Below are 19936 nucleotides of genomic sequence, written 5' to 3'. Positions count from 1 at the left end.
CCCCCTGCAGTCAGCAGTGAAGCATTTCACAAGCACTGCTAAGATGACATAGCATACACCATATCTAGGACTGAGGTTTGGTGTAGATCTGTAACTCCAGCAGAAAATCTTATTCTGGCCCTGGATCCATGCATTTAGAACAAGGCACCAATAAAAGCTGAGCTTCAGAACCTGAGCATTTCAGTACAAGTCATGGGTCATGATTACACAGACAGCATGGGCACTTGCCCGGTCAGGGGTCATTAACTATTATGGTTTACCTTATTTCTCATCTATCAGTTGTATAACATCACCAGTGTACTAGGGCCTTTACAGGACAGCTGTGAAGAAAAGATCCACACCCCCAAAGACCTTACACCCACAGTCCCAGCAGCAGAGAAGCAATGAGGATGTGCCATGCTCTTTGCCAGGGGTTGTTTGTTTTTATGAAACAGTTGAAATCTCCTTCATACTATTCATCGCTGTCCCAGCCTGACCACAATGCACCCAGACGACCCCTTTCTCCTTAGGGAACAAAGGAGGGCCGGCTCAGGCTGGTTGGAAATCATTGGAATCCGGGTCGTTTCTTAAAAAGCGACCGTGCGTGAGATGTAAGCTGCCTCCTGGGGACACACTTGGCAAAAATCCTTCCTCGCACAAGGAAGAGGGTCGACAATAATTCCCGGCAGTGGGGACGGCTTGTGCGCTCAGCGTTGGAGGAGACGGGCATATCCCCTTACACGGGAAGAGGCGCGGGGGGGGGGGGGGGGGGGGGGGGGACACAGAGCGAGCTCTTGGGAGCTCTGGCGGCGGCTGCTAGCTCCGGGCTCTGCACAGCCCCCAAACGAGCTCCTCTCGGCGCGGCAGCTATCCCCGAGCAGGGGAGCCAGGACTGCACCCTCCCAGCTGCAGTAGGCAGGGCGGGAGCGACGTGGCGCTGTGCAGCAGCACCCCCTGGCTCAGCGCTGCAGGGAAAGTTTTTGGTGCGGGGGGAGTTTCTGGAGTGTTTCGATCGTGGCAGGCGGCGAGCTGTCCCCGAGCCTCGAGCACCCCGCCAGCCCGGGGGAGGAGGGGCAGCCAGCCGCCCCCGTCCCGCGCCTAGGCGAGGAGAGAGCCGGACTTTAGTGACTGGCTGCCCGGAGATCCTGGATGCGGATCCTGGGTCCAGGGTCGCGGAGCCCCGCTCCCCTCCGGGTCTGTTTCAGAGCCCGCTGCTCAGGGCGGCTGCTGTAGCCGGGGCGGATTGCCCCCCCGCCCCCCCCGGCACCGCTGACCGGAGGGACCTGGACTCAGCTGGCTGCTGGATTTGCCTGGGCTGTTTGGAAACAAACTTGAGTCGCACTCCCCGGCCCCTCGCATCGCCATGGGTAAGTGCCCGGTCCTCCAGTCCCGGCGGCCGGGCAGGGCTGGGCGGGCTCCCGCTGGCTGCGGAATGCAGGGGCCTCTGCTGCTCTTCCTTTCCCTACACACCCGCCGCTCCCAGCAGCCCCAGTGACCTAGACCTACCCCGGAGTCCCAGTCCCAGCCAGCCCAGATTTCACCGCCCGCCTGGGGGCAAGGAATGGTGTTTCCTTGCATGATTCATCCAAGGGGGGGTGGGGGGGGGAGTGTTGCTATGGGGGTGGAGGGATGGATCTGTGGGTAATTTGCTCCAGGCGTGGGATCTTGCCGTCCCGTCCCCCATGAGGCTAAGTATTTTGACCTGTAATGGAGTGTTGGTGCAGTGAAGGATTGAATTCACATTTCACACCGCCAGCACAGCCCGGAGAAGGGATTTCCCTTACTAGCCATAGAACAGGGGCAGGGCAGACGGCTTTCCTAGTGCGTCTCCGCACTGAGCTGGAGGTTTCAGATTCCGTGGCCCTCGCAGTCCTTGGGCTCTCTGCGGAGGCTGCCACCAGTTGGGACTGGTGGTTTTTGTAACCTGGATTCTTGTACTCTAAGAACAGGACCGAGACCCTCCAACCCATGTCCCAGAGTTCATGGGACACCAGACTTTATGTTAAAAGACTTCCTTAAATACAACATTGCCACTGATTTCCAAAAGTTTTAATTGACCACTGGTTGCCCTCTTCTGTAGTAGCCAAGAACCACTGTCATTCATTCTCCACTTGCTAACTTGGTTTCAATTAATCATCATATGCCACCCTCACAGCTTTACATTTCCAGTAGACCCTAGTGATTTTGGGTGTGGCTAGTTTTGGTGGCCAAATTGACACACCTTAAAAGGGCTTGACTTTTTTCAGAGGGGGGTGTTCAGCGCTTTTTGAAAATCAAGCTCCTCTGGGTGTATCTAGGGACACACAAAAATTGAGTTATTCAAAATCACTAGCCCCTTTTGAATACAGAAGTCATACTTCATTTTGTATTGGGGGCACATTTCAGACCACTTTAAGGATAGGTAGAGCCTGAACTCTAAAGTCAGTCATGAGCATGTGGGGTGCTGTGCTCCTTGGGGCTGAATTGTAGCTGTGTCTTTTTTTATTGCTAACTGCTTATAGACAGGAAGCACCAGGCCAGAACCAGAGCAGAAAGAAGCCTTATAAAAACATAGCTAACAGAGATGATCTGAAAAACAGGATGACATTTTCACATAGAAAAAAACAATGTTGAAAATTTCAAACCGATTTTTTGACAAAATTTTGAATTTATTAGAAAACTTTTTATCAAATCTAGTAGCAAACTTTGTAGCCGAATTCTCTCTTGTGCCCCAGCCTCTGTATGCCACTCCACTGATATAAAGGGGAGGAAACAGCTCATAGGGAACACCCCCAATATAAGATAGTGCCCCAGCCACTGAATGGAGCTGCTGAAACACTCTCTGCCAGCCCCCCATGTAGGGAGCACAGCCAATATCTGGGGCACTCTGGCTACTCACACCTAGCAGAAGGCCCATACGGGGCTGTTGCAGCCAGAGCATCAGTTAGAGCTGCTTAGAGACTCTGATTTTTGTCAGAAGCCACTGTTTGCCCTTAGAATACACAGAGCATTAAGTGGCTTAAAGCCAAGTTTGCCCCCAACCCCAGTTCCTGGGCTGAGTGCACGAACAGAATAACTGAGAATTAGGACCAGGCTGTAAACTTTTTATTAAATGAAATTGCATTGGTTGAAAACGTTGGCACTGGTCTTACACAAATAATGTCTTTCATGGTACAAACGTCAGTTTACCTGAATCCTGATCTTCACCACCAACGACTATTCTAGACCTGGGCCGAGTGCACACTTGACAGAGAGGCGTAGGTGAGACCCACCAAACTTTTTCCCCTTGTGACATTAAGTAAAGATTCCAGAGAGGAGGGCAAATGTGAAAGCCAAGCGCAAGGGCACATGTCACTGGGCCCCCCCAAGACAGCATCAGAATTGGCTGAATAGCAAGCTGGATTTTAATCAAAGGTCATAAACCATTAGTGCCAATAAAGTTAGTGAGAAGCACAGTAGAATGGTCCTGTCCCTCTTCTGTAAGGTCTTCTTCTGTTCTTACTGAGCAAATATTGTTTCTAATTATTTATATTACATGTGTAGGAGAAGTGATTAAAACAGTGTAAATAGCTGCAGGGAGGTTGGCTTTTGGCATATATCATGAGTGACATAATTAATACACATGAGCTACAAAAAGCGACAGAATAAATACAAATGTAAATATAGCCTTTACTGCGAAATAACCTTTACTGCATACTGTAATTAGAAGCTAAATATAGACACTTCCTGTAAAGCACAGACTCTAAAACTTCTTAAAAAGCTCTAGATGAGGAAACTTTTCCATATTTTAGTGGGTGTTTCCATAATTTTTTCCAGCAGTCTATTTAAAATAGAAGTATTTTAAATTAAAGCAAAACCAGTAACAAAGCATCAGTGTCACATGCTGGAAACAGCAGATTAGAGAAGAAGCTCCTGCCCTAGACCGCATCTCAACATTTAGGAGAAATAGGTCATGTGGAGTGGTGTACATTATCTGTGTTATTATTACTGGTGTTGCCCAAACACCCAGATCAGGTTTGGGACCCCATTGTGATGGGTGTTGTACAAACACAGATGAAGTGACAGTCTCTGACCCAAAGAACTTAAGACTTTTGTCACAAAGAAATATGCAAAGCCCAAGACTGGCCAGGAGAAGTAATCCTCTATTACAAGCCAATACTTTTTAACACCACTGCTCAGTTCATCCTTATTTTCCACTTGTCAGTTTCTCCCACAATACATTTTTCCTTCCCTAGTGCCTCCCATCAAGGCTCTCAAAGCACTTTACAAATACTAATTAAGTCCCACAAACATCTCTTCCAGGCAGGTAACTCTGTAGCATTATCCCTATTGTACAGAAATGGAAAAATGAGGTACAGAGAAGTTAAGTGACTTGACCAAGGTTATGTGTCACATCAGAGATACAGTCAGAAATAGAACGAAGGGTTCGAATTTCTGCTGCCATTGGAGAACATTCCTGCCCTAATTTTCCTCTAACAGGCTATACACAAGGCCTGATATCCTGTGTGGGACCTAAATGATGAGGATGAGTCCACAGGATTTTGTGGCAGGGATCTTGGGATAATATGGCCTGGCCAACCCCTCTACTCCTAATTGCCCTCCACCAGTCTAGTCCAAGCCATATAGTATTCTTTGTGTAATTGAGTTATTCTGATATTAGATTCAGGGTTTGTCTAGACACAGCAGTTATACCAGTTGAATTTAAATCTGGTTAGTTAAAGCGGTGCAACTTTTGTGAATGGTCTCTCTCATATTGTCTTCAAGCTGGTTTTATTGGTTTAACTTGCTCCTGTACATTTACTGACGCATACTAAACTGATATAAGCCAAGTTTAAGCTGACATATGAGAGTCCACAAACAGAGTCGTACCAGTTTAATTAAATCAGTGTAAAATCATACTTTTAATTAAAATGGTGCAACTTTTTGTATAGACCAAGAAGAGAGTCTGTTTTCACTGAAGTCAATGGCAAAGCTCCCAGTCAGGCGAGGCTTTCATCCCAGGCCTTTTTTTTTTTTTTTTGGAGGGGGGGGTTGTTTGTTTGTTTGCTGCCCCACTGTTTTATTTTCAGTGTCTGTACTGACCACACCTACCTGCATGGCAGAAGTTGTCATGGCAACATTGGAGGCTTTCAGCATCCAGGAAAGGGTGGGCAGTGCCAATGGCTTTAGTTTTTCAGACCCAGGGGACCGCTGAGGCTTTTGGTAGGGGGATAGGATGCGCTTCTTCTTAGCCTCCCTGTTTCGGACAGAGATAGAAGTGGTTTTAAAGCAGGGGGTAAGGGGTTGAATCACTACCCCAGCAACCCTTAACAGCTAGTAGCTGGCCCCCTGCTTGTACTCCCAACATCTTCCATTGCATTCAGCAATGAAAAACAAGCTCCAGGTTCCTGCTAAAATGTTCAGCAGTAAAAGAGTTAATGCTGAAGTTGAAATTTTTCCTCAGACTTAAATTAAGGTGAATGGGACATTTCACACCTCTCAGAGCAGACACCAGGGACTGCACTGGTTTTGCATTCACTTTGGCTTTCTTGCAGTGATAAGAGCTAGAGACTTCTTTTAAACTAATGAGAGTGTATATTCTGGAGCATAATTGTGCTGCAATTTAAAATAATCCACACTTATGCAGCCATTTACCTGCACACACAATCATACAATGCACAGGGGCCTGGCTATATGATACCATCTATCTGGTGAGGAGACATTAAAAGAAGGTCCTTGAAATCTCTGCTTTTGTTATTAGCATTGATAAAGGGACTTAAAAATGAAGATGGTCAGAGGAAAGAAAGGGCACACAACATCCCTTAGTGTAATATTTTCTACTCCTATTAGCTCAGCTAATCATCTCTCTCAGCCCAGGCTCAGATGGAGGGCCAGAGGTGCAACGTGAAGGAAGCAAGTGAAATAATGGTGCAGTAAACTTTAATTAAAGCCAATCAATTATGTTAGCATAACACTGTCAAGAACCTTAGTATCCTGATCTAGAATTTCTGATGGAAATAATTTACAACACTAAAAGTGAGATTAATTTAATGTCAAGTCCTGGAGCAGGGAAATTTGGGTCTAAAATAAGGGAGTCCCTTGTAATGAAAAGATGATGGTAGGATAAGGAGCAAGGATCTTCTTAGGATGTCAAAGTTTATGCTGGACTTTAGGGAAAGATCTTAACAGTAAGATCAACCGGGGAATGGAATACATTTTCCCCAGGGAGGCAAGGCCAGTGCAGAGAATTAAGGAGGGATGAGGTCAACGGTTACAGGAAAGATGCAGAAGGTCTCACAGGATGGGCCAAGTGGTCCTTTCTGACTCCCTGGGGTGAGAGAGAACAGTCATGTATCAGTATTCAGCGCATAGAAACAGTAACTTACTCCTTTGATGATGTATGTGTGAAATTCCTAGTGGTGAAAGGAAGCCACACAGATGTTTCTAAGTTACAAATTGAGGACTAGAGCATTGTAATGGAATGGTAACACAAACCATAGAAAAATACAGAAAAGAGAAAACTACATCCCCGGGCTGGGAAGTTGGTGAATATACAGAATAGTTTGGAGAGTCTAAGGGGGAATTACCCTGTCTTCTGCACTATAAATCACTAACCTCCACTTAAATCTAAGTCTTAATGTGTTCACATAGGCCCACATTTTCAGAACTGTGAGCACAAATATGTGCACCCCTTTCCATGACTAAACTGCATGCACAGTTGTGATGACTGAATGCACACTCTTTGTAATTCCATAAACACATACCCAGAGAGATGCTTGGTTGTTTGTTGGCATGATTATACAATTGTACACCCAACTGTTGTAATTGTTTTTGTAACTTAGGTGCATAAATGTGCCTGCTGAAAACTTGGGCCTCGTTTTATCAGAACCGCTTTTCCCATTGTGTGTAACTAGATAGTTTTCATTATGAAGCCGGCAGAGTGAATCTTTGAAATTCCATTGTTGCTTGCTTGCTTTCCAGGGCGTGCATTACTAGTCCTCCTGTTGTCTGCAACAGTCTCTCTCCTGGGCGGATTGACGTTTGGATACGAGCTGGGAATTATCTCTGGGGCGTTACTGCAGCTGCAGATGGACTTCCACCTCAGCTGCTTTGAACAGGAAATCCTTGTGAGTTCCCTGCTCATTGGGGCGCTCCTTGCCTCTTTGGTTGGTGGGATCTTCATTGACCGTCACGGAAGGAGGAGGGCGATACTGGTCAGCAACCTGATCTTGTTGTGTGGCAGCCTCATTCTAACATTGGCAGGGTCATTTATTTGGCTGGTATTTGGACGTGTGACTGTAGGGTTTGCAATCTCTGTGTCATCCATGGCATGTTGCATCTATGTCTCCGAAATGGTAGCTGCTCATCATCGAGGGCAGCTGGTGTCTCTCTATGAAGCTGGCATCACCGTGGGCATCTTACTTTCATATGCACTGAACTACATCTTCTCAGACATGACTGAGGGATGGAGATACATGTTTGGATTGGCTCTTGCGCCGGCTGTCATACAGTTTCTCAGTATCCTGTTCCTCCCGACTAAGCCTGTCCAATTAAACCTATGGGACTGTGACTCTCAGAAGGGCCTCATTCAACTGCAGAACAATGAAGATGGAGAGGAAGCAAGGCCAGAGCCATGTGAGGAGAAGCATTATTCATTTCTTGACCTTTTCAGGTCTAGAGACAACATGAGAAGCAGGACTCTAGTTGGCCTGGGCTTGGTGCTCTTTCAGCAGTTCACCGGGCAGCCTAATGTCCTGTGCTACGCTTCTAAAATCTTCCGCTCTGTGGGATTTCAGAATGATTCATCTGCTATCCTGGCATCTGTGGGGCTTGGGGTGATGAAGGTGATTGCAACACTAGTTGCAATGGCTTTTGCAGATAAGGCCGGCAGAAGGGTACTACTGATTGCTGGGTGTGTAGTGATGTCTTTCTCCGTCACTGCTATTGGCCTCACCAGCTGGACTGTTCCACTGGATGAGGCCAGAGACTGTCTGCCTGGCACAGAGCCCAATGCTTCGTACAGCATAGCACAACATCCCATGCAGCCAGCATCCCCCCAACCAGCTGCGTTGTACATCCCATGGACTTTAGCTGCTGACGAAAGTCAACTGAGCCCCAGTTTTGCTCTTACAAGACCAAAGGGCCTTATAAAAGCCTTTGCCAGCACTAGAAACAGAGAGATCATAACAGCGTCTTCCCACACTCAGAAAATGGACCTGCCAAGTCAGTCCAATGAAGAGACAGTGCAAAGCACAAGCTCTCCTTTCAGTGATACTCCCAGTAGGGAACACGTGGTTTTAAATTGGATTACATTGCTGAGCATGATGGCCTTTGTGAGCGCGTTCTCAATTGGATTTGGACCAAGTAAGTATGGAGGTTATACATGCTCTGTCTGCTATAACCCATAGTGTAAAACCACCACAGATCTTCACAATACTCTGGGAACATTTGCTACACACCTGCTTTACAAGGCAATTGAGGGTCCTGCAACTGAAAAAATATCCCACGCTCATGCCTATCTGAATGATTTCATATCACTCCAGCCCTACACACAGTGTAAGCTTCCCCTACACATTGTCTCTGCCCTGAGTTATTTTATTTGTAGCTTTTTCTGTGTGGGGTTCATCACTGTAGAATCTGGGCACCTCACAAACATTGAGCTGATCTTCACAACATCCCTGGGAGGCAGGGAAGATTTATTAGCCCCCGTTTTACAGATGGGAAACTGAGGCACAAAGGGACTAAGTGACTTTCCCAAGGTCATGCACAAAGTCAGTGGCAGAGCTGGGAGTAGAACCAATATGTCCTGAGTCCCAGTCCAATTCAGCCTTCCCCTCTTTCTTACCCTAACTGGAAGGTCCACCTCTAGGCTTTAAAATATATTTGGAAATGTCACAGCGCATAATAAGAGAAAGAAGCACTGGCTCCAAGCTACATATGGAATTTCACGTGTTCTTTAATGGTTACTATTCACAGTCCAAATAGCTAGTATACATCAGTGCCTCACAGCACGATTTTTGGTCCCTGGGTCTGCAAGGCCTTATCAACCTGCCGCATCTCTTCTGAGAGAGTCAGCAAAAGTGACAAGTCATTACTGCCAATTGGGATGTGGATGCCCATCCACTAGGAACTGGAGTGAGATCATCAACTCCTTTCACAGGTGTTACCAAACAGCTGCCACCTGGCAATGGCTTTTAGTCATAACTCGTCTGGAACGTATTTGACAGGTGATCCGCAGGTGAGAGCTTATGTATCCTACACCCAACTCTATCCTCATTCCAACTGCCTTTTATTTTAGGCCATGAAAGCTGTATTATACTTGCCCAAATAGATATTATGAACACTTTAAAACTGAATCACTTTTGCTTTTTACTTATTGTTATTTATAGTTACCCCTTGAAAATATCACACGAACATCTGCTCCTTTACTGAATGGCTTACACGAGCACACAGGTTTGTTCAGTGGGAGCTGAGTTAGGCCAATGCTCAGCTCCTTGTGAAATCCTGCCCTAAAACTTTCCCACACCATTTCACCCTAAAGCTGCCTAAAAAGGCTTTTGTCTTTCTCTCTCTCCTCTCTGCAGTGACGTGGCTGGTCCTCAGTGAGATCTATCCTGCTGGAATAAGAGGAAGGGCCTTTGCCTTCTGCAACAGCTTTAATTGGGCTGCTAATTTACTGATCAGCCTCTCGTTCCTTGATCTCATTGGTATGTGTAGTCCTCATTTCCTGCTTCCCTTCTCAAATGCAGTCCAAGCTCCCTTCAGTTCTCAACTGTCAGGTTACCAGTGTACATACTGGCTACAGTACACTGTGTGGGGATTAGGCATCATTTCTGGATACTGATGGTTAGGTACTACAATGGACACAACCCATAGGTGAAGAACTCACTCTGTGTCTTTCTCTGTACTCAGGCCTTGAACTAGGGCCCTCCTGTACTGCAGAGAGCAGCTCTACCAGGCGAGACAAAAGGGCACCATCCCTTGGCCACTCTGGTAGGAGCCAGGAGAGGCCGGTTTATCCTAGAAGGGGCTCCCTGCAGCTGCTGTGTCATGCGTGTTGATAAAAACAGCCATCGCTTTGGCTTAATTCTTTCACATTGGGTTATTTTGTGATGTGAGCAATGGAAATGTTATACTGGCTGAGTGCAGTGAATCTGAATCAGCCCAGAAAGCACCACGCTTGCGACTTTTGCAACCCCTTGCTCTGAAATTTTTCTTGCCAGCAGAGATGTCTGAGAAATTCACCAGATCTTGCATGGCCTCTGGAGCTGAGGTTAATTCCTGCTCCTTACACAGCGCTGGCAGGCAGAGACTGGGATGTCAGTAATACTTCAGAGTTCTGGACTTGTGAGCTGTCTTCCTTGTTGCTGATTCACAGTCCAGGCCTTGTCTGTGTTTCCCTGCTATGTTTTACAAGCTTTTCTAAGTACAGGGATCCTACAGAACACAACTGATGTTTGGTCAAGATACCAACTTGCTTCACATCTCAAAGGACATTCAAATGAAAATGGTGTTGTCCCTCGCTAACCCTTCACTCTTTTGAACCTGTTTCTGTAGATGCCATAGGCTTCTCATGGATGTTTCTTCTCTATGGATTAGTAGGAGTGGCAGCTGTTCTATTTATATATCTTTTTGTTCCGGAAACAAAAGGACAGTCCCTAGAGGAGATAGACCAGCTCTTCTCAAGGAAACGGTATGTACGGTGTGAAGCTGGCTCTTTTCCAGGTCAAAGGGCCCCGTCCTCTGACTTTAGCAGGGGGCCTGTGTACAGCATGTGAAGGATCAGGCCCCCAGTTATTCATCCGAAAAATAACTGATCTGTGTTACTAAGGTCATGTCTACACTACAAAATTATGTCAACCTAAGTTATGTCGGCATTCAGCCGCCATGGTAATTAAATCGCTTTCACGTGTCCACACTACACTGCTTGTGACAGCAGTGCGCGTCCTTACCAGGACTGATTATACTGATTGTACTGATTATACTGTCAGTGTGGGGCATTGTGGGATGGCTTCTGAAAGCCAGTAACAGTCAATGTAAGCAACACAGTGTTTACACTGATACTGACACTGCCCCGACCTAACTACGTCAACATTGACTCTATACCTCTCATGGAGGTGGAGTTATTAAGTCAGCGTAGCGGGATAGTTACATCAGCAGGAGCAAAATTTTAGTGTAGACGTCAACGTAAACTGCCTTGCGTCAACCTAACTCTGTAGTGAAGACCAGGCCTCAATTCTGAATGAGCTTGTCAACACAGTATAGCTAATCCAGTTTAAATTCACAGTTCTAATTAGTTTGGATTAGTTTTCCTGAGTGTTCCTGTGTGGACAAAGCCTTAGATTAATAGCTTGTCAGCAAAATGTCTGTGAAAGAATCATAAAAATCTAAATTGTCTTATCAGTGGAGAGGAAGGTTAATTTGTGTTGTTTGTTTATTCAGCTCGGTGAATAAGTCTAGGCTGGACAGTTTCACTTTCTTATTCTCAGACACTGTTGCAGTAGCAGGATGCGATAGGTTAGGGCCGAGGTGCATTAACAGACCTGGGGAGAGATGGGAGGGAATTGCAGGGGGTGGGTTCAGGTCAGCACTGAGGTGCACTATTAGCCAAGGTAAGTGGCAAGCCCAGGACTGGACTGTGGGCACCACAGATCAGGATTGAAAGGCATTGCTGGAGATGCAGAGGAAGGACTTTAGTTTGCCATTTACACCCTCCTTATAAATGAATAGAGTCATGGATTTTTAAGGCCAGAAGGGACCATCTAGTCTGTCCTCCTATAACACAGGCCATAGCTTTTCACCCAGTAATTCCTGCATCAGGCCCATACCTTCTGGTTGAGCTAGAGCATGTCTTTTAGGAAGATGTCCAGTCTCAATGCCAAGGAGGGATTCTGTGCCCACCGTGCGTTGAGAGTGGAAGAAAAGTAACCAATAAAACACTGATCGCAGCAGCTGCTCCTGACCTTAGTCATTGTTCAGCAGGTTGTTGAAAGGAAACATATTCAAGCGAACATTTGGAAGAGGAAAGTTTGCACATGCTCAGTACCAAAGAGTGGAGCAGTCCAGCACCTCCTGAAACAAACCACCTGCAATGCTCTGAGCTCATCGCAGTGCCTTGAATCTTGAGACACGAATGTTAGCGATGCTATATTTGTGTCTCTATCTACGTGTGTGTGCTATATGTATAGACAATAGCATTCTTGACTCTGAAGAGGGACCCTCTCATTGCTTTGGTATCTTTTGTTATTTAAGAGGCATGAGAGGATGGGACCTCCCGCTGTTTGTCGAATTGATGTTTTTTGTATTTGAGAAATAAAGCACAACTTATATCAAGAAGTCTGGATTCTGTCTCTCTGCACTGTCTGACTGCAGAATATTTATTGTCCTAGTTAATAGACACACTTGTTTCATTACTGATGCATAGGCTGTTCCATGAGTGTGTCGCAGATTTAATAGTTTGTATTATATGGTTTTAGTTTTGTAACTTTTGAGCAGTGCCATAGAGTCTGAGACAGGTAATAAACAATCTAAATAACTGCCCTGACTGAATAAAGAGAACTATGCAGCCAATGCTAGTCCACAGGGCTATGGGGTAATGTTTTCCCAAAACATAAGGGCTAAAGGTTCTCAGTAGCCTCCTCCTATCCTGACTGCAGCTACACAAACAGGTATTTGTTTGCACAAATAGACACTTAGATGCACATTTACCCATTTTGCACACACACAGGCTCTTTCGCATGCCTGGACACAGGGATTTTGCATGCACAAAGGGTTAAGGGTGTGCAATTTCCACGCACTTTTTTGAAAATTTGGCCTCGTTTTTGCTTGTTCATTTTATGCATAATTTTCTAAAATGAGCCTCTCTCAAATAGTCTCCTAAGCACATATATGTAATTAAAAATGACACCATTAACTGATACCACTATCATCTCTTCAGGCAAAAGCCTGTGATTTGGGCTGTGTTAGCACAGTGGAGGAAGCAAGTCCCAAACTTCAGTGCTAGTACCTAGAACGTTGCGGGTGCTAGTGAAGACAGATTAGTCATCCCTCCATTAAAGCCATTGCAAAGTAGGACAGAAGTAGGGTCTCCCAGCAGCTGTGATCCTCCTTTGGCAGGCAGGAAATATTGGGGGTGTACCACATTACACGTTATACTCTGATTTGCTGGAGAAAAGAAACCATATGTTTCACATTCGCTAAAACCACATTTCTCCATATTTTTTCATTGGAGTTCACTAGGTAACAGGATCTTACATTTGTCATCAGGACTCTGGGACAGAAGGATGTTGGTGTGTGAGTGTGTGTGTGTGTGTGTACATGAAGGAGAGACTCTAAGGACGGACAGCAGACATCTATAATCCTTAACTGCCCAGCTGAACGCAAAAGCTTTGGAGGATAAGAGTCTTCCAAGCTGCACCACTGTAAACACGCTAGTGTAGCTGCTCTAAGCCAACGGGCGAGAGCTTAGTTAATCCACCCCCAATGAGCAGCAGCAGCGATGGTGGCAGGAGACGCTTTCCTGCCATCATAGGGTTGTCCCCACTGGTGCTTAGGTCGATATAACTTATGTTGTTCAGAGGGGTGGCTTATGCACAGCTCTGAGTGACATAAGTTATACTGACATAGATGGTAGTGAAGACAGCCTTATATGTAACTGAGACATCAACCATCACCTTTGCTCCACCAACGATGCCAGACTTGATTGCCTGTTCATTAAATATTTCAAACAGCACCTGTCTGCTTTCTCCCATACCACCCTGTATACACGGGAGTATACGTGTATCCTGTGAACAGCTGGAAAGTGTGTTGTATTCACCAATTGTCTCTCATTTTATACTCAGTTTGGGGGAATCCTTAAATGTGTGTAAAGCACCTAGCGTAATGCAGTCCTGATCGGTGGCCCCTCGGAACTACCATAATATAAATAATATTTGACAGGAGCTTATTCAAAAGAAGCAGTAGATTGAGGCCTCCATAGGGAATGGGTAATGTTGGATTGGACCTGTGCCATGACATGATGATCGGGGTAACCTCTGAGGATGCAATTCTAAAACTCATGAACTGGCCAAAACAGGGAAAGGTGAAGCATCCCCGCCCCCCACAGTTACACACCCCATTCTGACTGCTGCTGGGTGAGCCACAGCCCTGTGCACCACAAAGACTTATCACAGTCAATTGCTGCCTCCTAAAGTGCTTCTGAGCAGAGAACAGGAAAATGCCATGTGCTACATGGTAACAAAGTGTCCTATTTCCCTTCTCAGGAAGGTAAATGAACCTGTGTTGTGATCATGGGACCATCATTATCTCAGCGCTGTGATTGGCACATAGGTGTCGGGAAATCTGAAAACTCCCTCACCCTGTCCAGTGCATGATGGGCATGAGAAAGGTTTGGGATACAGAAGAGGGGCTTTTCACTGCTAGAATTATAAATTGAAGAGAACTTCACTACCCACAGTGGGCAGATGAGTCCCTGGTGGGCATTGCGAAAGGAAGAGGAGAAGGATCTGAGGTAAATCACACAGCTTTGTTCATGGTACATTTTGAACAGGGTAGCAAAGAATTCAGGGGTGAAGAGGTAAAGACTGGAGTTAAACAGGAAAAATACAAAGTACCCCACTGCAAACCTTGAGGTGATTTGCCAATGGCACTTTGCTGCCTTTTCAGCAGGCTCTTGGGGCCTACAGGGATCTCATAACACGGCTGGACACCCCTGACTATCCCATTGTACCACCAAATGCCTCAGCAAGGCAGCAGCTTAACACCAGCTAGGACCAGAGGCCATAGAAAATTGGACCATCAGCCCATCAAGCCTGGTATACTGCCTCTCAGATGGCCAATACTTTATTCTTCAGAAGATGGGGGGAGGGAAGGAGGGAAAGCCTCCAGAGTACAGCGTGTAGCTGTATACGCAAGGCAAGAAATGGCACTGTACAGCCCGGTTACCTCCTCCAGTCTGCCCCCACTGCTGCCATGCCATGCATAGCCAAGCCCCAAGTGTCCGGTCAACAGCTCCCCAAATGAGCAGCTGCTCTCCTTATGTCTCACCTGAGGGGAGTAAAGTGCATGATTTACTTTTTACCACTAGATAGAGCCCTGGGATCGAGATAAACCCTTTCCGTTAGTCCTGGAGGCAACATTATAGGCTGGTTTGCTTTGTCCATTTTCCCATGGGAGCTAACTGCTTCATCTATGTTTCCAGCTTTATTTCTCTTGCAGATAGGTTAAAATTGGACTGGTTGGTCACACAGTGGCAAGGGACCAGTGAAAAACATCAACCAGCCCTATCCAGAAAGTCAGTGCTGTTCCCATTCTCTGACCAGGGATCAATTCCATCTCAGGCAGAGCCAGAAAGGATCAAGCCCTGAAACAAAGAGACGCTTGCTCCTTGCTCCCCCTTCCTCATTCATAGTGCTTAACGGAGCCCTGTGGGGAAAACTGTCCATTGTAAATTTCTATGAAAAATGAGGTGGGGGGGCAGGGAATCAGCAACATTTTGACCAGCTCTAGCAATTGATGCCCATGAACCTGAATGCCACATTGCTGGGAGGAGGGAATTATAGTGAAAGTGAGCATGTGCGGTAGAATAAGGAAAAGGACTGTGTGGTCCTGCCCCTGTGAACTCTGTGCTGAGGATCAGCTCCTGCTCCATCTGAGCTCTGTCCTGGGACTCCTAGTCCAACTCCTGCCTCCTTAGGGTAGTGAAATTAGAGTGGATGCTGTGGTTTTATCCCTCAATTGATTAATAAGCAATAACTCAGCTCACTTCCCCTCCGACTTCCTTACAGGAGGAAGCCAGGGCAGAAAATGAGTTTCTGTATTAGCAGAAAGGAACTGAAGCGTTCCCAGAATATGCCAAGCTAGTTTCCTCCATAATCTTCTCACTAGACAAACGAGTCCCCTCTCTAAATTTGTGACCTATTAACACAGACACAGGCTGGTTTTCTTCTCCTTTCTGCTGAGGCAAAGACCTTGTAAGACTGGGGGATACAGAAATGCTTGAGGTTGCAATAAATCTTCTTTAGTGGGCTTTTAGTTCCTTTAACTTTGACAATATTTTCTTTAGTTTCCTAACCAAATATTTCCTAACGAAAGATTTCTGACTTCCTTTGCGCTGCAGCTCAACATCTGTCCACTTCAGGGGCTGAAGTAATACACTGTTAAGGGGTTTTGATGTCAAGCCAAATCCCCGCCTGAGAACTATTTGTGAGGCTTCCCCTCTCCCCCATCTTCACCCCAAACCAGTCCCTCATTTGCTTTCCTCACTTGCGCTATTGTGTCTTTTTTCCTATTGCATGGACAGGCTCTAGCAGAGATAGGTTTAAGCCCTGGATACCTCTGCCATGAGCTTTCACACCATAGTGCACGCATGAGCTGTCTGGATGAGTTTGTATGATCCCAGTATCCAAGGCAATGCTCAAGTAATCTGAGTGCCCATCCAGCAGTGAGGGTGATGGGCAAATAGCCTCCCTGCCCCCAGAGGTCACTGCTGGCTAATATTTAGGTAGTGAAACTTCTGCCAGGCCACCCACACCTAGCACCTCCTCATCCAAACTAGTGAGAGATAATTTAACAAAGGCCTTCCCAAAAGGAAAGGATGGAAGGATCCTCCAGGTTGATTTAAGGGGGACACATTGCCTTTTGGCCAGCATGGCTGCCATCAAGAGTATGGTTGTTTGGGGTCGGGTCTTGCTGTGAAAAGGCCATTAGGGTATGGGGTGTAATAGGGAATGATTCGGAAACTGGTCAAATGGGTAAAAGCTCTGGAGATTCAGGCCTGAGCTTTATAGCACACAGTTCCAAATGGGCAGGCTGTCTGCTGAGGACACAATCTGCATCTGCAAGATTTGTGCTTGCCGTTTTGTGTCTGCATGTCTGACTACCGCTAACTACCTGAGTAGTTCAGCTGCATTGTACCCCAATGTGCCCCTCACAATTCGTTTGTGGGCCACAACTATGTGGATGCAAATTCTGTGGATGTAAATTGTACTTGCTCTAGAGAATCCAGGCCTCAGGCGTATGGAAAACATAACGCCTCTATGTGAAGCTGATTTCAGAGCCGAGGGCCAAAATCATCCCTGGTGCAACTCCAGTGAAGTCTCTGAACCAGAATTCCCCACTGGTTTACTCTCTGGCGTACATTATATCTGGGGTGTGAATGAGCCTATCAGTGGGGAAATAGTGTAACTTGTACTAATTTTCCATTGGTTGGGGGTGCAAGTTCTAGAGTGAAAGGCACAAATGGTGTGTAGCAAGAAAAACAGTGAGTGGGGGTGTAAATTAAAGCAGATTTGAAGTCAGTGGAGTAAGCCAGGGATTCATTTAACCTGTTCTCTCACTCACTTTCTCTCTCTCTCTGGTCTAAAGAATGCGCTTGCTGCATGTGTCCAGGAAAGTGACATGCAACTCTTGGCAGTTTCCTCAGTGATCTGAGCAGCCCATCTTCTTGTCTGACAAGGCTGTGCCGCTGGAGTGGAGAAGAGGGTGAAAGGTGCCTGTCTCAAAAGAACACATGGAGGGTAAAGCTCATAAGTGGCACTTTCTGATGTTGCATTTTGCAGATGTGGATCATGGGGTCAGCTGAGAGTTGGAGGAACATTGCTCAGGGTTGCAGTGATTTTGGTCCCATTTTCTGAACACAGGATCTGGCAGCAAATGCTCTCATTTAAACCCACAACGGCAGGAGACATAGTTTCGTTAAGGTTTCCAGTGAAATCCCTATGGCTTCCCTGGTGCAGGGATTCTGCTGGTGGGGTCTGGGAGGAGCTCTATGCATTTGTCATGCTGCTGTCTTTGACTGCTGACATTTAGAAATAGCCAGACTGGTTGTGTGCATCCTGTGCGTTACGAGAGCAGCAACTCAAACAGAGACTATGGGAGGGCAGGGGGGTCTTGTAGGCTGCAGCTCTAGCAGGTGAACCTACCTTAGAACTTGTCCCTAGCTAGGCTGCTGGGAGCTGCGCACAGCTTGTCACAGTCGGAGTCACTCTCTGCACATCTTAGAAAGGGAAGGCGCAGACATCAGAACAAAAGGAGATTCCTGCGTTTCCCTTTCCAAGCAAACCAGAAGTGAAAGAGCGGGAAGAGGATTAACAATGATTACTGGACCAGTCCAGGAATGCCAGGGTACTTTCATGTATCCATTCCGCACTGTACAGTCTGCAACACATTCTTACTACCATGGGGAGGAGCTCCGGTACCTTTCAAACTGCACTGAGCAAAGCCATCCGGCAGCTTTTGAGTCCCTGAGATGTTCTTCCAATGCCATTTTAAATCTATTCATTGCTAAGCTACTGCCCTAGCATCTGGATCACAAACACGGATGCTGAGGGCAAATTTGACATGGCAGGGTGGATTGCAGGGATATCAGGCATGTGAATATATAAGCAATAATAAGGAGATCTTTCTCCCATGGATTTGCTGGACGTTACTGAGTGACATGAATAAAGGCTCGGTGATAATTGGAAAGGTCCAATTAGTTCTAAAGCCACTGCAGAGCTAGAGAAGGAATAAAAGGATTTTTATTTCATTAGAAACTTTCTAACCACTTGTAATGTGCCCAGGAATGTTTCAATCACCATCCACAAAGGGGCAGATTTCCAAAGAAGACAGACAGGCAACTGAGTATTTCGTTTGTTCACACGGTTACTCTGACTGCACACACACGACCAGAATTGACCATTTATATGGGCAAATACCCAGTTGGTACATCGAATCATGGGAACTATGTGCAGAATTTTATTTATGCGTGGCTTATGTGCACTATTTATTAATGTATTTTAAGAGACTGTTGGGAGGGCAGAGCATTGGGGGGGGTGCTTTTTTAAAGTAGAATAGTAAGAATCCAAATAAACACATGAAAATAAGTAAGTGTAACCCTGAATTCGTTTGTTAACCCAGCCCAAAACAACCTCAGGAACAGGCCCAAATGTATAGCTTTGAGAGGTGATGGAACTTGGTACCACTGCGAAGTCGCAGAGCCATACCCATGGCAACACTGCCTAGGTCTCTGCAGTACTGGTAAGTATAGTAAAGGGTCTCATAATCCCCATTACAGAGACCTACCGATTGTAAGAAATAAAACTAGGGAGGTGGGGAATGTGTCATTCTTGTGTATCTGAAGACAGCAGCCCACAGATTGGCTCCTACTTGATCACTGCATGGTGAGTACAGGACTCTAGGCACCCATGCCAGAATGAAAGGAGCAGGGATAAAAGAAATATGATAACTGGAAAAATATAAACTGGAAGACGGGATGTTTAATACACAACCAATCCAGCGCAACACCCGCAGCGGCGCAAAACCCACTCCTCATTCTAAGACGAAGATACCATCCCACGCTAAGGAGAATCTCATATACAGCGTGTGTGTGTCATGATGTGTCATGTCACCCTCGTCTGACTTTAGGCTTTGTATGCATCCTACTGTTCAGTAGCAGGAGAGCTTACCCCTGAAAGCCAGCATGAAGGAATGGGCTCTCTGCATCTCCGTCTGTCTCCCTCCCTACCTGCCCTCTCTGGTTGTGTTTCTCTGCCGCTCCTTCCAACAGAAGCAGATCTGAGCTCTCTGCGTGTCAGCAGCATCCTGAAGTGAGCCAGCCTGCATTTGCACCCTGCCGCTCAGGTCCTGCCAGGGCTCCTGTGTTCAGTATCTTTGGCTTGTGTCCTTGTACTTTCCATCTCTATCCAGCCTTCTCGCTCTGTCACTTCTGCCTTTGGCTTCAGCACTTCCAGCCCTTCACTCTTTGCCTCAGCTTATTCAATAGACAGAAGGAGGGAAGCTATCATTTTTAATCAGAGAATTCCCCCTGGCCTCTCGAAGCATTTTTGTGCCTGCTAAATTAGACCTTGGAGCAACAAGCCATGTTGTTTTGTGGCTCCCATTGTCCATGCTGACGCTAGACTTTCCTGCTATTCTTCTTACACAACACACAAGATCTCTCTGGGTTCATTGGGCCTGACACAAAGAGAAAGGCCCCCAAACTAGGCAAAGCAGAGTCCAC

The 19936-nt window shown here is 46.3% G+C and overlaps 1 protein-coding gene across 1 annotated transcript; it reads left to right on the top strand.

Moving 5' to 3' along the window:
* The first annotated feature begins 1232 nt into the window (after positions 1-1232).
* Positions 1233-12273, top strand: SLC2A10 (solute carrier family 2 member 10). Its single transcript, XM_067554642.1, has 5 exons — positions 1233-1346; positions 6919-8301; positions 9522-9644; positions 10495-10630; positions 11920-12273. The coding sequence occupies exons 1-5, from the start codon at positions 1343-1345 to the stop codon at positions 12011-12013; spliced, it is 1740 nt and encodes a 579-aa protein (XP_067410743.1). The 5' UTR covers positions 1233-1342; the 3' UTR covers positions 12014-12273.
* Positions 12274-19936: the final 7663 nt, after the last annotated feature.

This window comes from Emydura macquarii, unplaced genomic scaffold (genome assembly GCF_026122565.2).
Source record: "Emydura macquarii macquarii isolate MOO-44397 ecotype Brisbane River unplaced genomic scaffold, CSIRO-AGI_Emac_v2 contig_1483, whole genome shotgun sequence".
Classification (NCBI taxonomy): domain Eukaryota; kingdom Metazoa; phylum Chordata; order Testudines; family Chelidae; genus Emydura; species Emydura macquarii.
This window is presented reverse-complemented; position numbering and strand designations above follow the sequence as displayed.